Raw genomic sequence first — 19,417 nt, 5'->3', positions numbered from 1 at the left:
GTCTGAAATTTGAGAAATTGAAAATCGCCTTATGATACCGCAGGTCGTCAGTGGCACACTGTTGTGTGTGCAGATCTAGCTGTCCTTATACTATGGTTGGTTATTTTGTCTCGTTCGGGAGTTGACTTTGATCATGTTCAGAATAGGGTTTGACTCATCGGGTTGTTGGGGGGGGGGGGGGGGGGGGGGGGGGGACTGAGTCACAGCACGAGTGCCCTCCTACGAAAGAAAACAGGACTTGTTGTGTGCTGTCAACTATGACACAGACAGACGACAGAGCGAGATGTTCGTCCAATTTAAAATCATTTAAAAAGTCGGATAGAGGAAACCTATAACAAAATAAATTACAAAGTTGCTCTATGAGTCACATCGAACAACGACTTTATTAGTATATTATGAAATGAACTCGTATCAGAGCATCAAGCCACGTTTCTGGGAATGATTGACATCGGAATGTTCTGTGAGGTATTTTATTATTCTGCAATGAACGGTTGGTGATGAAAGGAACAAATGAGAAGAAAGGCAACTGATAATGAATAATACTTGTTAATGGACATAGGAGTGGTTCTTAGCTAATAAATAAAAAAGGTGTCGTCTCAGTCAAAGACTAACAATGTTACTGATGAAATGGATTGTCTCTAGTGCCGTTCTTTTCAATGGTGAGTTTGGAACGTTCAGGTGTAAGTATTTACTAGTGATGTAGCCTAAATATGTTTTATTCCGTATCTATATTGGGCGATATCCTATAATATTAATTTATATGTAGCCTACCAATTATTTGAAAATGTAATTATGAACAACACGTAGTGGATGATTGTGATATTTCAGTATTGAGTAATAGATCTTTAGAAACGCATGCACTATATTGCCATGTTTGTATAGTAAACTTTTCATAAATGTATAGTATGCTACTAAAGCATATATAATAAAAAAAATGACTAACTCATGGAAAAGTTTCCAATGACATCACTCTTTCTCCGCTCCAGGTATTTGTCATGGCTCTCTGCTTCACTCAGACATGAGAGCCAGTGTCGGGACCCTGGGGAGGAAACATGGGCAGCGGCATCAGCACGCTGCTATTGTGGGATTTCAGTGTCAGTACATGCTCCAGCATCTCCAAGCTGGAGGCCAGATCTCAGTGCATATGCCCCCCAACATCGCAGGCCACTGGGTATCCACCAGGTAATATCATGTGTAACATGCGCAATTAAACTGTTTGCTATGAACCCTTATTTAGTACAGAATTGTAAGAATGTATAGTCAATATATTGTAGCGATGTCAAAGGGTAGTCCTGACTGGAGCTTTAACACAGGACCTTGCAGCTGTAGACACTTCAGCTGGTATTCGAATATATTTTAATTTTTTATTTAACCTTTATTTAACTTATTCTAAGATATCTGAACTTCTTGCGGAGGTTGCTAGGCGTTGGGTTTTGTATTTATTAATGATCCCCATTAGTTCCTGCGAAGGAAACAGCTACTCTTCCTGGTGGTCTAGCAACATTAAAGCAGTTATATGCAATTACAAATATTACATGACAAAAAAATTAAAAATTAAAAAAAAATATTACTTGAGTTTACAGTTCAAAATACATTAAGTGTGTGCTCTCAGGCCTCTACTCTACTACCACATATCTACAATACAAAATCCATGTGTACAGTGTGTGTGTACATTGTGTGTGTTAGCATGTGTATGCGTGTGTCTGTGCCTGTGTGTGTGTCTCGTCACAGTCCCCGGTGTTGCATAATGTTAATTTGTATCTGTTTTTTAAATCTGATTCTACAGCTTGCATCATTTACATGACGTGGAATAGAGTTCCATGTAATCATGGCTCTATGTAGTACTGTGTGCCTCCCGTAGCCTGTTCTGGACTTGGGGATTGTGAAGAGACCTCTGGTGGCATGTCTTGTGGGCTATGGGTGTCAGAGTTTAAACAAACAGCTCAGTGCATTCAGCATGTCAATACTTCTTACAAAAACAGTAGTGATGAAGTCAATCTCTTCTCTACTTTGAGCCAGGAGAGATTGACATGCATATTATTAATGTTAGCTCTCCGTGTACATTTAAGGGCCAGCCTTACTGCCCTGTTCTGAGCCAATTGTAATTTTTCTAAGTCCCTCCATGTGGCACTTGATCACACGACTGGACATTAGTCCAAGTGCGATAAAACTAGGGCCTGTAGGACCTTCCTTGTTGATAGTGTTGTTAAGAAGGCAGAGCAGTGCTTTATTATGGCCAGACCTCTCCCCATCTTAGCTACTGTTGCGTCAATGTGTTTTGAACATGACAGTTTACAGGGTTACTCCAAGCAGTTTAGTCACCTCAATTTACTCAATTTCAAGATTTAGTCGAGGTTTTGGGTTTAGTGAATGATTTGTCCCAAGTACAATGTTTTTAGTTTTGAAATATTTAGGGCAAAATGATTTCTTTCCACCCATTCTGAAAGTGACTCCAGCTCTTCGTTAAGCAGTGATTTCCCTCGCTGTAGTGTATAGTGTTGAGTCATCCATCCTCGCAGTGGCGGTTCTAGACCATTTCAACTGGGGGGGCCAGTTTTACATTTTTTTTTTACATTTAGCAGACACTCTTATCCAGAGCGACTTACAGTAATGAATGCATACATTTCATACATTTATTCTTTCTTTCTTTCTTTCTTTCTTTCTTTCTTTCTTTCTTTCTTTCCCGTACTGGCCCCCCGTGGGAATCGAACCCACAACCCTGGCGTTGCAAACATGCTCTACCAACTGAGCTACAGGGAAGGCTTACTGGCCCCTCTAACAGTTGTACTGTTAGAGGGGCCAGTTACATTAGACGTTATTGTTGTCATATCGTTTTCTTCACTTTCTTCACATTAGTTATGTAAAAATGATTTCATACTCCACATTTAGGGGGGCCACAAGGGGATCCAAAATTGTTGTCACAGGGGCACTGGACCCCCCCCCCCCCCGCCTAAATATACACACTGGCTTTACTCATGCCACTTTAAGCCAGTGACATGTCATTTATTTATTGCCTTACCTCCCTAATCTTACCTCATTTGCACACACTGTATATAGATTTTTTCTATTGAGTTATTGACTGTACGTTTGTTTATTCCATGTGTAACTCTGTGCTGTTGTTTGTGTCGCACTGCTTTGCTTTATCTTGGCCAGGTCGCAGTTGTAAATGAGAACTTGTTCTCGACTGGCCTACCTGGTTAAATAAAGGCGAAATTAAAAAAGCAAAAAAACAATTAGTAAAGATTGAAAAAAGTAAGTGGTCTAGACAGCTGCCCAGGGAAATGCCTGATTCTACCTGGATTATGTTGGAGAGGCTTCCATTAAAGAACACCCTCTGGGTTAAGGTCACTCACTACAAGATACAGTACAGTAGTACTGTTCTGTATGAAAGCCTACTTGGCACAACAACAGGTTCAGCTTCAGACTTCTTAGTGTAAAGTCTTAGGTGTTGAATCGACTGGTGAAATTAAAGATGGGGGGGTTGACTCTAGTTACCCACCAGACTCACTGCATAATACCGAAATAACAAATCATTTGACTAAGCCAATTTCATGAATGTTTTCCCCATCAGCTGTGAGGTTAGGCCTGGGTCAGAGTTCATCACCAGGTCCTATCTCTTCAACCACAACCACACCTTCCAGGTCCTCCAGTTCCACTACCGGGACAACCGCTGCTCCTCCCCCACATACACCCTCCTCGCCCGGGGCAAGCTGTACCTGCGCCAGGCCTCCTGGGTGGTTCGCGGAGGCACCGAGGCCGACTATCAGCTTCACAGCGTCCAGGTTGTGTTCCACAGCCCCGAGGCAGCCATGGACCTCAGCCAGTGGCTCAAGCCCAACTGTGGACCTCCGTCCCTAGGTGGAGGGGGAAAGCGGGAGCCCTGGGAGCCCCACGTCAGCTATGACCTGTGGAGTGAGGAGGAGCAGGGGAGGGACTGTGCCCATAGGCTGGGTTTCACTATGAATGAGCTGCAGCTGGTGCGTGTGGAGCGGCGCCGCCGTCATGGTGTCTGGCTCCCTGATGACCACAACGAGGAGCTCTTCCTGGGGGACGTCCACACTGAGCACACCCAGAGGACCCACCACACACCCACCAGCTACCAGCCGCCACTGCAGAACACCAAGGTCAGTCATAGAGATATATATTATGCTCTAATCTAGTCTACTATATTTCTATGGTCAGGGTCTCTTTGTTATCACTTCCATACTGAGACCCCATGAGAGAGAATCCTTTTCGATTTTTGGGCAGATAGTATCATTTTCAAGCATCTGTGAATTGTGAATCTGTTTGTCAAATCCCTACCAACTAAAAAGTATTGTGGGTATTAAAGATGACAAACTGTTGCAGCAATGAAACTACACATGTACAGTAATTGATACGTGATATTCCAGGGCTGTGTATTCCTATTTTCTTTGAACAATCACAGTATTGTCTGTATGTTTTTGTACACAACGACAGACACGTTATGTGAAATGGGAGAGAATATGAATTGTGCAAACTGCAAACCCAGCAGCAGAGAAGATCCATGGATTGCAGTGATCATCCGTTGGTTGGTTTTCCACGGGCGCTCTTCAAAGAGAATAGCAAAGAGTGGCGCAGTATGCTCTGTTCTGAATTTCTGAATTCCTGCCCTTACTCTGTGGTAGTGTTGGTGCCTGAGGCTGTACCAAGGACAGAGGGATAAAACTAGAGCCGGACCAGAGAGATGGAACCAGGCCTTCAGTTCAGAAGCTCCCTCCTTTCCTCCCACTCACAAAAGGATTCGTCCCTTTCATGTCGTCCCCCCCCCCCAGCATTTACCCATATATCTACCAGCATGTATTTTTTTTAACTAATACAAACAACTCCCTGCCTATAAAGTGTCAGGTCAATGTAAATGAGCTGTGGTTAAAAGCTGAGGCGATTGATGTTGAAAGTGACTCATGCATGCAGTGGTGGTGGAGTTACAGTCAGCCTTGAATGAATAGAGTTAGTCACGTTCAGCTAAAACATTAATCTGATGCTCAACCATTGAGTGCAATCTATAAAGGGCTCCACACATAACAGGGGCTTGATGAGCTAATTTACGATATTGTACTCACAACCCAATGAGTGTAAACAAGGATCCAAAGCCATAAAGGCAGTCATAGCGTATGATGAAATTTTTGATGTTCTGGATGTGAAAATAGCTTATTTTATTTGTCTATTAAACTGTGTCTCCGTATTCGCCGCTAATGTCATTTTGAAACACGTACCTGTGGCTGATACTGTTTAATGAAGGACTTGAGACCAAGGCACAGACGGCACCTACTGCTTTTCAATGAGCCCCATCCAGAGAAGAGAGAGAGGAGAAGTAGCTCCATCACCGAGTGCATTTTCCAGGCCAGAGAGAAGCTTTTGATTCTTTGCCTTTGGTGGTTGTTTTCATCCCTGCCATCAATCTAGGATGGCAAACCCATGTTAAATGATCTGTTTATTATCTACGCATAGTTTCTTTACCCCTACCTACATGTCAGTGGAGGCTCCTCAGAGGAGGAAGGGGAGGACCATCCTCCTAAGTGAATTTCATTTTAAAAAATGTTTAAAAATATTTAAAAAAGTTATCCTTTTTAGTTAAAATTATACTAAATATATTAACGTCACCAAATAATTGATTGAAACACACTGTTTTGCAATGAAGGTCTATAGTAGCCTCAACAGCACTCTGTAGGGTAGCACCATGGTGTAGCCGGAGGACAGCTAGCTTCCATCCTCCTCTTGGTACATTGATCAATACAAAACCTAGGAGGCTCATGGTTCTCACCCCGTTCCATAGACTTACACAGTAATTATGACAACTTCCGGAGGACGTCCTCCAACCTATCAGAGCTCTTGCAGCATGAACTGACATGTTGTCCACCCAATCAAAGAATCAGAGAATGAGTCTAGTACTGAAAGCATAAGCTACAGCTAGCTAGCACTGCAGTGCATAAAATGTGGTGAGTAGTTGACTCAAAGAGAGAGAAAGACAATAGTTGAACTGTTTTCAAGAAATTAATTTCGTCAAAAATGAAGGAGAGGCGAGAGAAAGAGAGATTTCATCATTTCTTTTCACTTTTAGTTTCACTTACTTAGCTAGCAAGTGCAGCTGGCTAGTCGAGCCTACTCAAACACCTGCTATGTTAGCTAGCTGGCTATGACTATCCAACATAACACTGGAACTCTTCCAAGTCAAGGTAAGCTTTTGGTTTAATACATTTATTGCCACCGGGGCCCCCCGGTGTAACTGCTAAACTGCTTACCGACTATACACTGTAATGTTACTGCATGATACTAGCGGGTTTACTAACACATTAGTTATATTAGCTATGTTGACTAGGACGTTACTTTAGCTAATATGGGGACAACGATGTATGCTGTGTGTAGCGGTTATGACATGGTTTGAAAGGTTTTTTCGTCTGGTCACATACAGCTTATGTGTTGTGCATTGAAGTCCACAAATGAAGGGAAAAGGTGAGAGGATAGAGGTGAGAAGGAATAAAAAGTGGCTGCTATGAAAGTGAACTGTGTTTGCGGGTGATCAGGGGTGTATTCATTCCGCCAACTCTGTTGAAAAACGTTTCTTAAACGGAAGCAAACGAAACGGGGACAAATACCTGAATTTGTCCAATAGAAACTATCATTTGCAGCTGTTGGAAAATATAAGCTAGATGCAGGCAAGAGTGTGCAAGGCGGTATTGAATGTGTCACTGTGTGCCACCTCAAAATGTTGTCTCTAATGTTTCATTCATAGGCTAGGTTGTAGCAATCTCATGATGGGTATAGGGAAAATTTGAGGATCATGTAGTAGCCTAAACCTATCGATGTTACATTGAACTGGGTGAATGGGAATATGAATGACAATCATCCAATAATGCTGTAATAGAAATAAGGCCATGCTCTTGAAAGAAATGAATTGTCCTCCCTCATCATAAACGGCACTGACCGCCACTGCTACATGTACAAATGACCTCGACTAACCTGTACCTCCGCACATTGACTCGGTACCGGAGGCTATTGTTATTTTATTGTGTTACTTTTTTAGTAAATATTTTCTTAACTCTATTTTCTTAAAACTGGTTAAGGGCTTGTAAGTAAGCATTTCACTGTAAGGTGAAATACCTGTTGTATTCGGCGCATATGACAAATAAAATTGTATCTGATTTGCAGTGGTGCCAGGAACACTCCCAAGTAGCATATGAGAAGACAGTCTGCCAAGCTTCTCCTTTATTAGCTGGGTGGGTCAGAGTCAAACAACAGTTTGAATGGCCTCGTTTGTGTTTTTCATCATCATGATTGATTGTCTGTTGACATTTCAGTGTTACCATCAGTGATGCTATTTATCCCCATGCTGTGACTCATTAAACCGCTTAGAAATCTGAAATATAGTTCAGACTTGTAATGCTTGGGCGTAGTGGAGGAGGAATCAGACGCAGGAAGCAGCGATACGGGTGATGGCTTTTTAATGAGCGACACAGCAAAACACCTGCCACCCCAAATAGCGAACTGAGCGCACACAAAAATCAAAGTGCCCCAAACACAGGGGACAAAACACAATGAGCGCAAAACCACGCACTAGCGCTAAATACATACAGCGCGTCACAAAGAAACCAACAGAGAAACAATCCCGCACAAAGAGCAGGCGGGCCAACTAGCTAATATAGCCCCGCTAATCAACCCAACTAAGGACAGGTGCAAACAATAACAGAAAGGGGGAAAACAAAAATAATCAGTGGCAGCTAGTAGGCCGGTGACGCCGACCGCCGAGCGCCACCCGAGCAGGAGGGGGCGCCACCTTCGGTGGGAGTTGTGACAGTACCCCCCCCCCGACGCACGGCTCCTGCAGCGCGCCGACACCGGCCTCGAGGGCGACCCGGAGGGCGAGGCGCAGGGCGATCCGGGCGGAGGCGATGGAAATCCTTCAACATGGATGGGTCCAAGACGTCCTCCGCCGGTACCCAGCACCTCTCCTCCGGGCCGTACCCCTCCCAGTCCACGAGGAACTGCAGGCCCCTCACCCGGCATCTCGAGTCCAGAATGCCCCATATGCTGTACGCCGGGGACCCCCCGATGTCCAGAGGGGGCGGAGGGACCTCCGGAACCTCACCTTCCTGTAGGGGACCAGCTACCACCAGCCTGAGGAAAGACACATGAAACGAGGTGTTAATACGGTAATAGGAAGGGAGTTGTAACCAATAACACACCTCGTTTATCCTCCTCAGGACTTTGAAGGGCCCCACACACTGCGGCCCCAGCTTCCGGCAGGGCACGCGGAGGGGCAGGTTCCGGGTCGAGAGCCAGACCCTGTCCCCCGGTACGAACACGGGTGCCTCACTGCGGTGGCGGTCAGCGCTCCTCTTCTGCCGTCCACTTGCTTGCTTCAGGGATTCCTGGACGGCTCTCCAGGTCTCCTTGGAGCGCTGTACCCATTCCTCCACCGCAGGAGCCTCAGGCTGGCTCTGGTGCCATGGTGCCAGGACCGGCTGGTAACCCAACACACACTGAAAGGGTGACAGGTTAGTGGAGGAGTGACGAAGTGAGTTCTGGGCTAACTCCGCCCTCTCCCGTACCTCGCCCACTCCCCTGGCCGGTCCTGGCAATATGACCGCAAAAACCTGCCCACCTCCTGGTTCACCCTCTCCGCCTGCCCATTGCTCTCGGGGTGATAACCGGAGGTAAAACTGACCGAGACCCCCAGACGCTCCATAAACCCCTTCCACACCCTGGATGTGAACTGGGAACCTCGATCAGAGACAATGTTCTCCGGCACCCCGTAGTGCCGGAAGACGTGGGTAAATAGGGCCTCCGCAGTCTGCAGGGCCGTAGGGAGACCGGGCAACGGGAGGAGACGGCAGGACTTTGAAAACCGATCCACAACCAGCAGGATCGTAGTGCTCCCCTGAGACGGGGGGAGATCTGTCAGGAAGTTTACAGACAGGTGCGACCATGGCCGTTGTGGAACGGGGAGGGGCTGTAACTTCCCTCTCGGGAGATACCTAGGAGCCTTACTCTGGGCGCACACCGAACAGGAAGAGACATAGATCCTCACGTCCTTAGCCAAGGTGGGCCACCAGTACTTCCCCCTGAGACTCCGCACTGTCCTCGCCACACCAGGATGACCCGAAGAGGGTAGAGTGTGAGCCCACTGAATCAATTGATCACGGACACCGAGCGGCACGTACATGCGACCCACGGGACACTGCGAAGGCGCAGGTTCCAATACTAACGCCCGCTCGATGTCCGAGTCCACCTCCCATACCACTGGTGCCACCAGCCTAGACGCTGGAATGATGGGAGTTGGATCGATGGGCCGGTCCTCAGTGTCATAGAGACGGGACAGCGCGTCGGCCCTCGTGTTCAGGGAGCCTGGTCTATAGGAAATCGTGAACCTAAACCGGGTGAAGAACATGGCCCACCTTGCCTGACGCGGACTGAGCGCACACAAAAATCAAAGTGCCCCAAACACAGGGGACAAAACACAATGAGCGCAAAACCACGCACTAGCGCTAAATACATACAGCCCGTCACAAAGCAACCAACAGAGAAACAATTCCGCACAAAGAGCAGGCGAGCCAACTAGCTAATATAGCCCCGCTAATCAACCCAACTAAGGACAGGTGCAAACAATAACAGAAAGGGGGAAAACAAAAATAATTAGTGGCAGCTAGTAGGCCGGTGACGCCGACCGCCGAGCGCCACCCGAGCTGGAGGGGGCGCCACCTTCGGTGGGAGTCGTGACAAGACTTTTGTGTTAAACATCAAAATGGGATGCATTCCAACATCTACAGTCTCTTGCAGGTGTGTGAATTTCTTTGAATCACAATATGAAAACGTAACATTCTGAAACATTATTGCAGAACCATGAGCATACCTGCAGTGTCTGCCGAGTCATTGCCGGGGCGGACGAGCACCATCCTCCCATCCTGCCCTGCGAAGACAACCTGCCCGTCAAACTAGAGGGCCAATGGGTGAGCCAGCGCTGCGAGGTACGCCCTGGGGTCCTCTTCCTGACCCGCCATTTTGCTTTCCACGACCACAACTGCACTTGGGAGGGTCACTACTGGCATTACGCCGACCCATTGTGCAGACAGCCAACGTTCAGCCTGTACGCCCGGGGTCACTACAGCCACGCGGTCCTCTCCACCAGGGTCCTGGGAGGGACAGAGTTTGTCTTCACAGGTAGGTGTTACTGTCACAATAAATCTAAATATACTGAACAAAAATATAAAACAAAACATTTCACAATTTTTAAGATTTTACTGAGTTAGAGTTAAAAACTCAGTCTATTTAAATAAATTCATTAGGTCCTAATCTATGGAGTTCACATGACTGGGAATACAAATGTGCATCTGTTGATCACAGGATCAGAAAACCAGTCAGTATCTGGTCAGTACCAGTCAGTATCCACCATTTGCCTCATGCAGCGTGACACATCTCCTTCGCTTAGCGTTGATCAGGCTGTTGATAGTGGCCTGTGGTATGTTGTCCCACTCCTCTTCAATGGCTGTGTGAAGTTGCTGGATATTGGTGGGAACTGGAACACGTTGTCGTACACGTCGATCCAGAGCATCCCAAACATGCTCAATGGGTGACATGTCTGGTGAGTATGCAGGCCGTGGAAAAACAGGGGCATTTTCAGCTTCCAGGAATTGTGTACACATCCTTGCTACATGGGGCTGTGCATTAGCATGCTGAAATGTGAGGTGATGGCAACGGATGAATGGCACGACAATAGGCCTCAGGATCTCGTCATGGTATCTTTGTGCATTTAAATTTCCATCAATAAAATGCATTTATGTTTGTTGTCTGTAGCTTATGCCTGCCTGTACCATAACCCCACCGTCGACCTTGGGGCACTCTGTTCACAACGTTGACATCAGCAAACTGTTTGCCCACACGACGCCATACACCTGGTCTGCGGTTGTGAGGCCAGTTGGACGTACTGCAAAATTCTTTAAAACAACATTGGAGGTGGCTTATGGTAGTCAGCATGCCAATTGCACGCCCCTTCAAAACTTGAGGCATCTGTGGCATTGTGTTGTGTGACAAAACTGCACATTTTAGAGTGGCATTTTATTGTCCCCAGCACAAGGTGCACCTGTGTAATGAAACATGGGACCAACACTTTACATGTTGCATTTATATTTTTGTTCAGTGTATATAAATGATCACAGCTAATGATCATGCCATTATTAGCATAACAACCAACCTGACTAATCCCTTCTTGGTCTTCAGTGGACCACATGAGGGTGACTCCAATGGACCGGGCCACCACCTCCCTGCTCAACGTCTTCCAGGGCAAGGAGTGCGGGGCGGAGGGCTCATGGCGCCAGGGTCTGGAGCAGGATGTCACTCCCACCTATGGCTGTGCTGCCCTGGGCATCCGGCTGCCCCACACTGAGTACGAACTCTTCCGCATGGAGCGAGACTATGCGAACCGCCTCCTTCTCTTCAACGGCCAGAGGCCCACGGATGGCTCCAGCCCTAACCAGCCCCACAAGACAGCCACCTCCTACCAGGCTCCTCTGGTGCAGTGTGCAGGGGCTGGCCACGGGCCAGCAGAGTGGAGGGAAACTGACGAGCTCCAAAGACTGTGGAGTAGCTGCTGCAGACACAGAGGTGGTGGCATGGTGGATATGGTTAGACTGCTGCTTATTGCTGCTATCTCCGTTCTGCATCTCAGGTAGGAGTAGCTGAATGTTACTGTTGTTGTGGAGCAGCACTTCATTGACTGTGTATTGGACTTTCAGACTCTTTGAATACAGCATATGTGATGGCAATGTTGAATTGTTACATACTATTATTCAGAGTCGTGTTCAGTAGACATCAAATGAAGAAAACGCTTTGACAGGAAGTGAAACTGGGAAGTACTGTACTCGTCCAATAAGAAATGCTTTTTTCCTATGGTGTGCCCAACACAACACAAATTGTCTACGGCCGTGATTCAATCTGATTGTGATTTGTCGGCAATGTGCCATCAGCGATCGACAGTTTCTACATACATTTTTAGACTTAAAAATGTTTTTATTTAACTACGCAAGTCAGTTAAGAACAAATTCTTATTTACAATGACGGCCAACCCCGGCCAAACCCTAATGACGCTGGGCTAATTGTGCACCGCCCGAAGGGACTCCCAATTACGGCCAGTTGTGATACAGCCTGGATTCAAACCAGGGTCTGTAGGGATGCCTCTAGCACTGAGATGCAGTGCCTTAGACCACTGCGCCCCTCAATACACATTGATTCTTGAAGACTATAACTTATAAATGCCTCATGAGCTTAGTTCAACTGTTATACCCAATCAAACTTTTTTTAACTCCAATATTTGTAAACATTGTAAATGTAAACTCTGTATAGCCTCAACACATGGTCAAAACTATACATTTGATATAACGGATGGGCGACGGCTTTGTTATTGTTTTAACTGCTGATTGGCCCTAAAGACCTATTTGGTCATTTCCAAATGAGCTGACATATGCAGCGTTTACCGTGAATGCAGTCTCCGCAAATATTGCCTTTAAAAGCTGCATTGTCGACAAAGCGCAATCGGATTGAATCCTGGCCTGTGGTATCATGCTTCATGCAGCTCACTCCAATGACATTTGCATGTTCATCACAGAGTTCGGGATTTTGGAGTTAACAAAATGGAAGATACCGTATACAAATTAAGCCTTGCTCTTCCTCAAAGACAAATGATTAACAAAGATGACAAGCCACTAGAATGTTAAAGATTTTATTTCTTTTTCATCAATGTTAAATACCATGGGACAGGACTGCAAGAACGTAGATATTTTTGCCTCACAAGGGATATAGAATTTGTGTAAAGAAAAAAAATCATCTAGAAAGAATTGTAATAATAATAAAATTCATTTTTTATAATTATGTTTATGTCAGTAGGGAAAAGGGAAAATAAATGTCTGTAGGAGACACCTATATTTCCAGCATACTGTATCATTTCACATACCTCAAGAAAAACCAAGATTTGAAGAATTCAGTGAAAATGAGAATGTTTCAGCAACATGTAGCAGTCTTTTGTTTGGAAGGTTTTTTCTTGAAATGATTAAAATAACAGACAAGACACTGAACATTCCAACTCTTATTAAAACCACAGAGAGAGAGAGCTCATTTTTATTTATTTTTTGCTTCCAAGGTCACAAACCCAGTGCCCCGACTCACCTGTTATCAATGCTCAGATAAATGTACAATTTACATTTTCCCCCAAACATCCCTCCCCTGATTCCTCACCCCCAAAAAAGATCAGGAAAAACCCCCAAAAAAGGAGAAAGCTCATTCCTCTGTTTTTCCACGTGTACTAACCATGTGAGATTGTAAAAGGCGAGGCCTGCTTATGATTGGGTACACAGAACATAGGTACGCACGCCGTGAGCTGGCGCTACGGCCAGGCCCTTGGAGACAAACGAGCCCATGCCGGCTCACTTTCCTTTTCTCTCGCTCCACCCCTACAAGACAAACTTCCCTAGGAAGAATCCGATGAAGATGGCTGCTATGACGACCAGTAGCGAGGGGAGGTAACTGGAAGAATGCTGTTTGTTCATCGTGGCGCCCGTGCTGGAGACTATGTTGTCTGACCGGTGGGCCTTCCTCATCCTCAGGCCCTCGTCCTGAGAGGACACAGTAGGTTAGAACCCCAAGGCTTTCACACATGCTTCTCTACCACAGCCATAGGCCGAAGCCAATATCATCTTAACAAGAACATTGTCTTCACAATATATTACTGTATATCGCCAATATATAATACTATCCTAATACCGCCTCAATCTTAGACATCACACAACCTATGACCATACCTTGAGTTGTCTGTTCTCGTCTGAGAGTTTGCCCACATCATACTGCAGCCTCTTGCACTCGTCCATCAGTTTCTTCATCTCAGGGTCGTCCATGGACGCGCTGATTGGCTTGGGCGCTGACGTGCCATCAGCGTTGGAGTTGAGGACGGGGGCAGCTTTGGTTGCATCAACATCATCCTGGAAGCAAGGAAAGTGGAAAAAGGTGGCAAAAAGACAAACGTGAACAAGAGGCTAGTTTCCCTCCTGACATTGCTGTACATGCCAACCACACAAACTCAACACGCTTTAGAGTAGACCAAACTTCATGAAACTGTTGAGCCGATGGATTTATTTATTTATTTATTTTAAATGGCGTTAATTAGTTTGAAATTAGTATGAAGCGTTAATACGTTTTCATTCAGACTACTATTCTAATTACAACCAGCTACGGCAGGGAAATAATTATTTTGGGTAGATGAGAATTTTTTTTTTAAACAGACCTTTCTCTAATCCACAAATCGATTTTGACAAGAGGAGAAGGGAAAAAAAGGATTTAAAAATATATATATATTTTAAATCGGTGCGGCCCTCCATTGAATTTTGAAAGCCCAGTGTGACCTTTCAGCCAAAAAAATTTGCCCACCCCTGGCCTACAGTGAGTAAACGACACCTGAACTGAAACTTCCTGTCCTGCCACAAACCTGCCACTCCCTGCCTCGCACTGAGCTGGGTGCTGACATGAACTCTGGGAGGTCGCTGGCGTTGTTGGCTGCGGTACTCTCCGGGGGTGAAGGCTGCTCTGTCGCCCAGGTGCCTGGTGCTGAGTTTGGGGGTCTGCTCTGGCCCTGGGGTGATGAGGGGTCTGCCCATGGCCCTACCACAGGTCTCCCTGGCACTACCGCTAGGCTATCGCACGAGGGGGAGGCACAAGCAACATGCATGCCAATAGATAATGTATATAGCTTTGGGTTGTTTAGTGGTTGCTTGGATTGTAAGGTAGAACATTCGACACTCAATGTATTATAAACGGTTATACACTCTTACTGCGTTGAATAAACAAAACGGACCTATCACATACTAGGAACAAGCTTCCATTCAAATCTCAATTGTTACAAGCGGTGAGTATTTCAGATATGACTTTGGGGAAGTTTGAGGTAGAAATGCTGGTTAGTACAGCAGCTATTTACTTCAAATCATCAAAAATACATGATATCATTAGCACCCATCAAATGACTGTACCTAGGCAAAGGCAGAGAAAGGAACAATCAACAGTAACAGGGCAAGGAGAAGGAGACAAATCCAAGTAGAATCTAGGAGAAAATGTGAAAAAGATGCATTGACAGACAACATTGACCTGTGGCCGTGACAACAGTACAACATTGGAGGTATAATATCAAACAATTATAACCTGGGTGGTTTGAGCCCTGAATGCTGATTGGCTGAAAAGCTGTGGTATATCAGACCGTATACCAGGGGTATGACAAAACATGTAATTTTAGTGGTCTAATTACGTTGGTAACAAGTTTATAATAGCAATGACGCCCCTCGGGAGTTTGTGATATATGGCCAATACACCACGGCTAAGGGCTGTGACCAGGCACTCCACGATGCATCGTGCTTAGGAACAGCCCTGAGCCGTGGTATATTGGCCATATATATATATATATATATATATATATATATATATATATATATATATATATAGATATATACATCTATATATCTATATATATATCTATATCTATATCTATATATATATCACACCCCCTCGTGCCTTATTGCTTAAATATAACACCAGAACCCTGATGGCAGCTGACAGAATTTACACTCCTTTGGAAAGTCCAGCCTTTACTACTTACCATTTTATTGTTGTCAGTGGGCAGTTCGAACACACATCTCAGCTTGGAGTCCATGAAATCATCTGGCGTTGCATCTTTCCACTGTGGACATTCAACAAGTAGAAGTTGAGATTGACAAGTAAATGATAAGGTGAACAACACAGATTGATCAGTTGATCACAGGGACCGCTGATGGAATAACAATGAACATGCAATATTGTCATTTACAAGTCTATAGACATTGGGATGTAATATGCCATTTGCTGCCCTCTGCTGGAGCAATCATAAAAAGCATTTTTAATACAGTACTGCAGGATTCTCCAACTGGCAGACCAAATAATTTTATTTGGCCCACTAAATTCTGAGCTAAAACAAAAAACAAAACAAGACTAAAAACACCAGCAAATCAGCTCCAAGTGATTTTAATTCTGGAAATCTGTACTGAAACCTGTAAATCATCAAAAGCAGGTTTTCCTTTGATGACATAGCTACTAACATAAAGCACAAGATGTATTTGGTAGTAATGTGGACAGGAAAACTTACCACTGCATCCATGTCTGTAGCAGTGGATGGTGCAAAGATTGTCTGTACCATGAATTTGTGTTTACTTTTTTCATTGGGGTCATAGTCAAAGGGCTGCAGCATTACTGTTGAGACAGAAGATATGGGGTCAAAACTGGGGTCATGACTATGCATACATATAGGCCTACTGATACATGCATTTGACATTTACATGCCTGATTCATCTGTACTTGGGGCGGCAGGGTAGCCTAGTGGTAAAGAGCGTTGGGCCAGTAACCGAAAGGTTGCTAGATCAAATCCCTGAGCTGACAAGGTAAAAATCTGTCGTTCTGCCACTGAACAAGGCAATTAACCCACTGTTCCCAGGCCGTCATTGTAAATAAGAATTTGTTCTTAACTGACTTGCCTTGTTAAAAAAAGGTAAAATAAAAAAACTTACAAAGTCATACAATTAATTAAAGTGGAAAGGGATATAATTTGCTGTTGTTTGATGTTGTTGGCAGCACAGTGAAAAAGGTCTGCAAATACAAAATCCTTACCAGAGACAGTGACAGTGGCTCCTGACTCAATCATGCCGCTGTTGGGCCTTACACAGTACCGGCGAGGTGCCGTAGTCTTCACTTTGAAGCATACTTTTCGGTCAGAGGGATTTTTGAGCTTGAGGTTTGTGGTCACTACATCTGTGAAGGGACCTGCATTGGAGAGAAAGGAGATGGTGTTGAGGGTCAATGGAGTCACCTGTACAATGCACACAACAGACGCAAATGACAACCAACTAGTTACACGTTATGGCAAATGATTTTCTATATAGTAAAATGACCCATTAAACACAATAGTGTTAACTGTTGGCTGGGCTCAGATAAACATGTAGCTGGCATAAAAACATAGCCAACTATAATGTGAAAATAGCCTACGGTTACACATAGTTAACTACACCTCGTTCTCAACGTGATGAGCACTAAGGATGCGGTCAACAAAATAGCATAACAATGCATTAACAATCTGGACACAGTGCAAAGTGTTAATGAGTAGGATAGCTAGCTAGCATATGAGCGGTCAGCTTCTTTTACCTAGCTACTATTTCCATTCAACAACTGCAATTTCAGCCGTGTCACCCTAGCTAGCTAGTTAAATAAATCCGGGAAAAAAATATAGTATATGCAATGACTGGTCTAGTCAAATCAGAATGTGTTGCTTGTTAGTTTACCTATCTAACTAGTTAATGTTATAGTAATTACTTGTCCAAAAAACCATGGCAGTGAATATTATTTCAGGCTAACGTTAGCTAGCTATCAATGATCCCTGAGTGACTGACAGCAAACTAACGTTACAGTAGTTAGCTGGCTGTGTCAATGCCACAGTAAGAAGTCAGCTAGTTAGGGTAACTAGAGACCATACGCCCTCCGCGGCTGACGATAAATGTTGTACAGTGATAGCTAGCTAGCTCTATGGGTAGCTAACTGGGTAAAGGCCCGTAAATCCTCGCTGCCATCTCAAAATGGCGGCGGTATGCGAGAGGTTTCAGTAGGGTTGTTGAAGCTAAACACAGCCCCGGTCCACGGAGCTGGTAACGTTCGCTAGCTTGCTAATCCACTGCCGAAAGCGTCTACAAGTGGTAGCTAACCACCGAAAGTATTCATCTTACCTTTAAATTTGAGATCATACGGCGGTTCAATAACAATGATCTGCTCCAATTTAGACATTGTGTTGTTGAAAAGCTGTTCCAAGGAGCCGGTGTTCAGTGTAAAAATCACTCAGAGCCAATAGACGTGCACACGAGTTACAGTTGTTACGGAAGCGCGCAAAATCCACATCAGCGCGAAACCCGTGTTCTTCACCTGAAATACAGAGCAGATCACTGTATGGGCAACATAAACATTATCAAATACATTTGGTCCAATAGAACCGTGTTCCTTTTCAGAGGGTGCCTACAGAGCCAAAATATACAGTTTTCCCAGTTTTATTTAACTTTTTAAAAACCCTAAGCAAATAAATTAACAGCACTGACTAATCTCAAATGCATGAATGGCACTGTATATTATTTTGTTTTTTACAAGTGTAGGAAAAACATTATATTGTTTTTTTAGGTACGCTTAACCACGACTATAACCATATAATTACATATAGTGACTAAGACATCATTATATTGGACCCTCATCCGTGAAGGGGTGAGTATAATTTGTGGAACGTTCCAACAGGAATCTGTTCCAAAAACTTCGTAAATACCAAGGTTGCCAACAAACAACGCATACAAAATTGTAACGCGGCAGATTAAGATACTGGGTAGGGAGTGGGCAATTTAATTACGTTTTTCAGTTACCACGTTTATTCTGAAAAATGTCTGTCCTCACTCTGGTAGCCTATGGACAAACATTAGGAATAAACTACGTGGTGAATTGATGCCTACTCGGCATCTAGTTAACTAGGTGAATTGATCAGGCTACTTTTGTATGCTTTGTCTGTTGGCATCCTTGTACTCTACGAAGTTTTTGGAACAGATTCCTGTTTGAACGTTCCACAAATTATGCCCACCCTCCGTGAACAGCAAATTTCTCCAGCATGCCAGTAGCCATCAAAGATGAGCATTTGCCCACTGAAGTCGGTTACGTCGAATTGCAGTCAGGTCAAGACCTTGGCGAGGACAACAGACATGCAGACTAGCTTCCCTTACACGGTTTCTGACAGTTTGTACAGAAATTCTTCTGTCGTGCAAACCCAAAGTTTCATCAGCTGTCAGGGTGGCTGGTCTCAGATGATCTCTCAGGTCAAGAAGCCTGATGTGGAGGTCCTGGGCTGACGTGGTTACACGTGGTCTGCGGTTGTGAGGCCAGTTGGAAGTACTGCCAAATTCTCTAAAACAACGTAATCAAATGTAATGCAGTGAATCGAATCGCAGGTTACTCTGTAGAGAAATTGACATTAGATTATTTGGCAACAACTCTGGTAGACATTCCTGCAGTCAGCATGCCAATTGGGTGCTCCAGCAAAACTTGAGGCATCCGTGGCAATGTGTTGTGTGACAAAACTGCACATTTTAGAGTGGCCTTTAACTGTCCCCAGCACAAGGTGCACCTGTGTAAATATTATACTGTTTAATCAGCTTCTTGATATGCCACACCAGTCAGGTGGATGGATTATCTTGGCAAAGGAGAAATTCTCACAGAGATGTAAACAAATTTGTGCACATAATTTGAGAGAAATAAGCTTTTTTGTGCTTATGGAAAATGTAAAATCATTGGGCGTTGTACTTTACTTTCAACCGTAACGCCTCTA

General features: G+C 44.6%; 2 protein-coding genes across 2 annotated transcripts; one reads left to right on the top strand and one right to left on the bottom strand.

Annotated features, from left to right (window-relative positions):
• Positions 1 to 233: 233 nt before the first annotated feature.
• LOC115148095 (protein APCDD1-like) lies at positions 234 to 12,064 on the top strand. Its single transcript, XM_029690177.1, has 5 exons — positions 234 to 659; positions 987 to 1,182; positions 3,572 to 4,124; positions 9,855 to 10,176; positions 11,233 to 12,064. Exons 1-5 carry the CDS (start codon positions 614 to 616, stop codon positions 11,682 to 11,684), a joined length of 1,569 nt encoding a protein of 522 aa, XP_029546037.1. The 5' UTR covers positions 234 to 613; the 3' UTR covers positions 11,685 to 12,064.
• Positions 12,065 to 12,714: 650 nt separating this feature from the next.
• LOC115150104 (vesicle-associated membrane protein-associated protein A) lies at positions 12,715 to 17,954 on the bottom strand. The gene is made up of 6 exons (XM_029693034.1): positions 17,790 to 17,954; positions 16,684 to 16,836; positions 16,166 to 16,269; positions 15,644 to 15,724; positions 13,806 to 13,982; positions 12,715 to 13,619 (listed from the first exon to the last, which is right to left on the bottom strand). The coding sequence occupies exons 1-6, from the start codon at positions 17,845 to 17,847 to the stop codon at positions 13,458 to 13,460; spliced, it is 735 nt and encodes a 244-aa protein (XP_029548894.1). The 5' UTR covers positions 17,848 to 17,954; the 3' UTR covers positions 12,715 to 13,457.
• Positions 17,955 to 19,417: the final 1,463 nt, after the last annotated feature.

The sequence above is a fragment of the Salmo trutta genome, chromosome 2, assembly GCF_901001165.1.
Source record: "Salmo trutta chromosome 2, fSalTru1.1, whole genome shotgun sequence".
Classification (NCBI taxonomy): domain Eukaryota; kingdom Metazoa; phylum Chordata; class Actinopteri; order Salmoniformes; family Salmonidae; genus Salmo; species Salmo trutta.
This window is presented reverse-complemented; position numbering and strand designations above follow the sequence as displayed.

Coding starts and splice junctions, on each gene's coding strand:
- LOC115148095 (XM_029690177.1), top strand. CDS start 614: ATGTTACTGATGAAATGGATTGTCTCTAGTGCCGTTCTTTTCAATG. Junction 1,183..3,571: donor GGCCACTGGGTATCCACCAG/GTAATATCATGT, acceptor TTTCCCCATCAG/CTGTGAGGTTAGGCCTGGGT. Junction 10,177..11,232: donor GACAGAGTTTGTCTTCACAG/GTAGGTGTTACT, acceptor CTTGGTCTTCAG/TGGACCACATGAGGGTGACT.
- LOC115150104 (XM_029693034.1), bottom strand. CDS start 17,847: ATGTCTAAATTGGAGCAGATCATTGTTATTGAACCGCCGTATGATCTC. Junction 15,725..16,165: donor CTACAGACATGGATGCAGTG/GTAAGTTTTCCT, acceptor GAATGTCCACAG/TGGAAAGATGCAACGCCAGA. Junction 13,620..13,805: donor ACGAGAACAGACAACTCAAG/GTATGGTCATAG, acceptor GTGTCCTCTCAG/GACGAGGGCCTGAGGATGAG.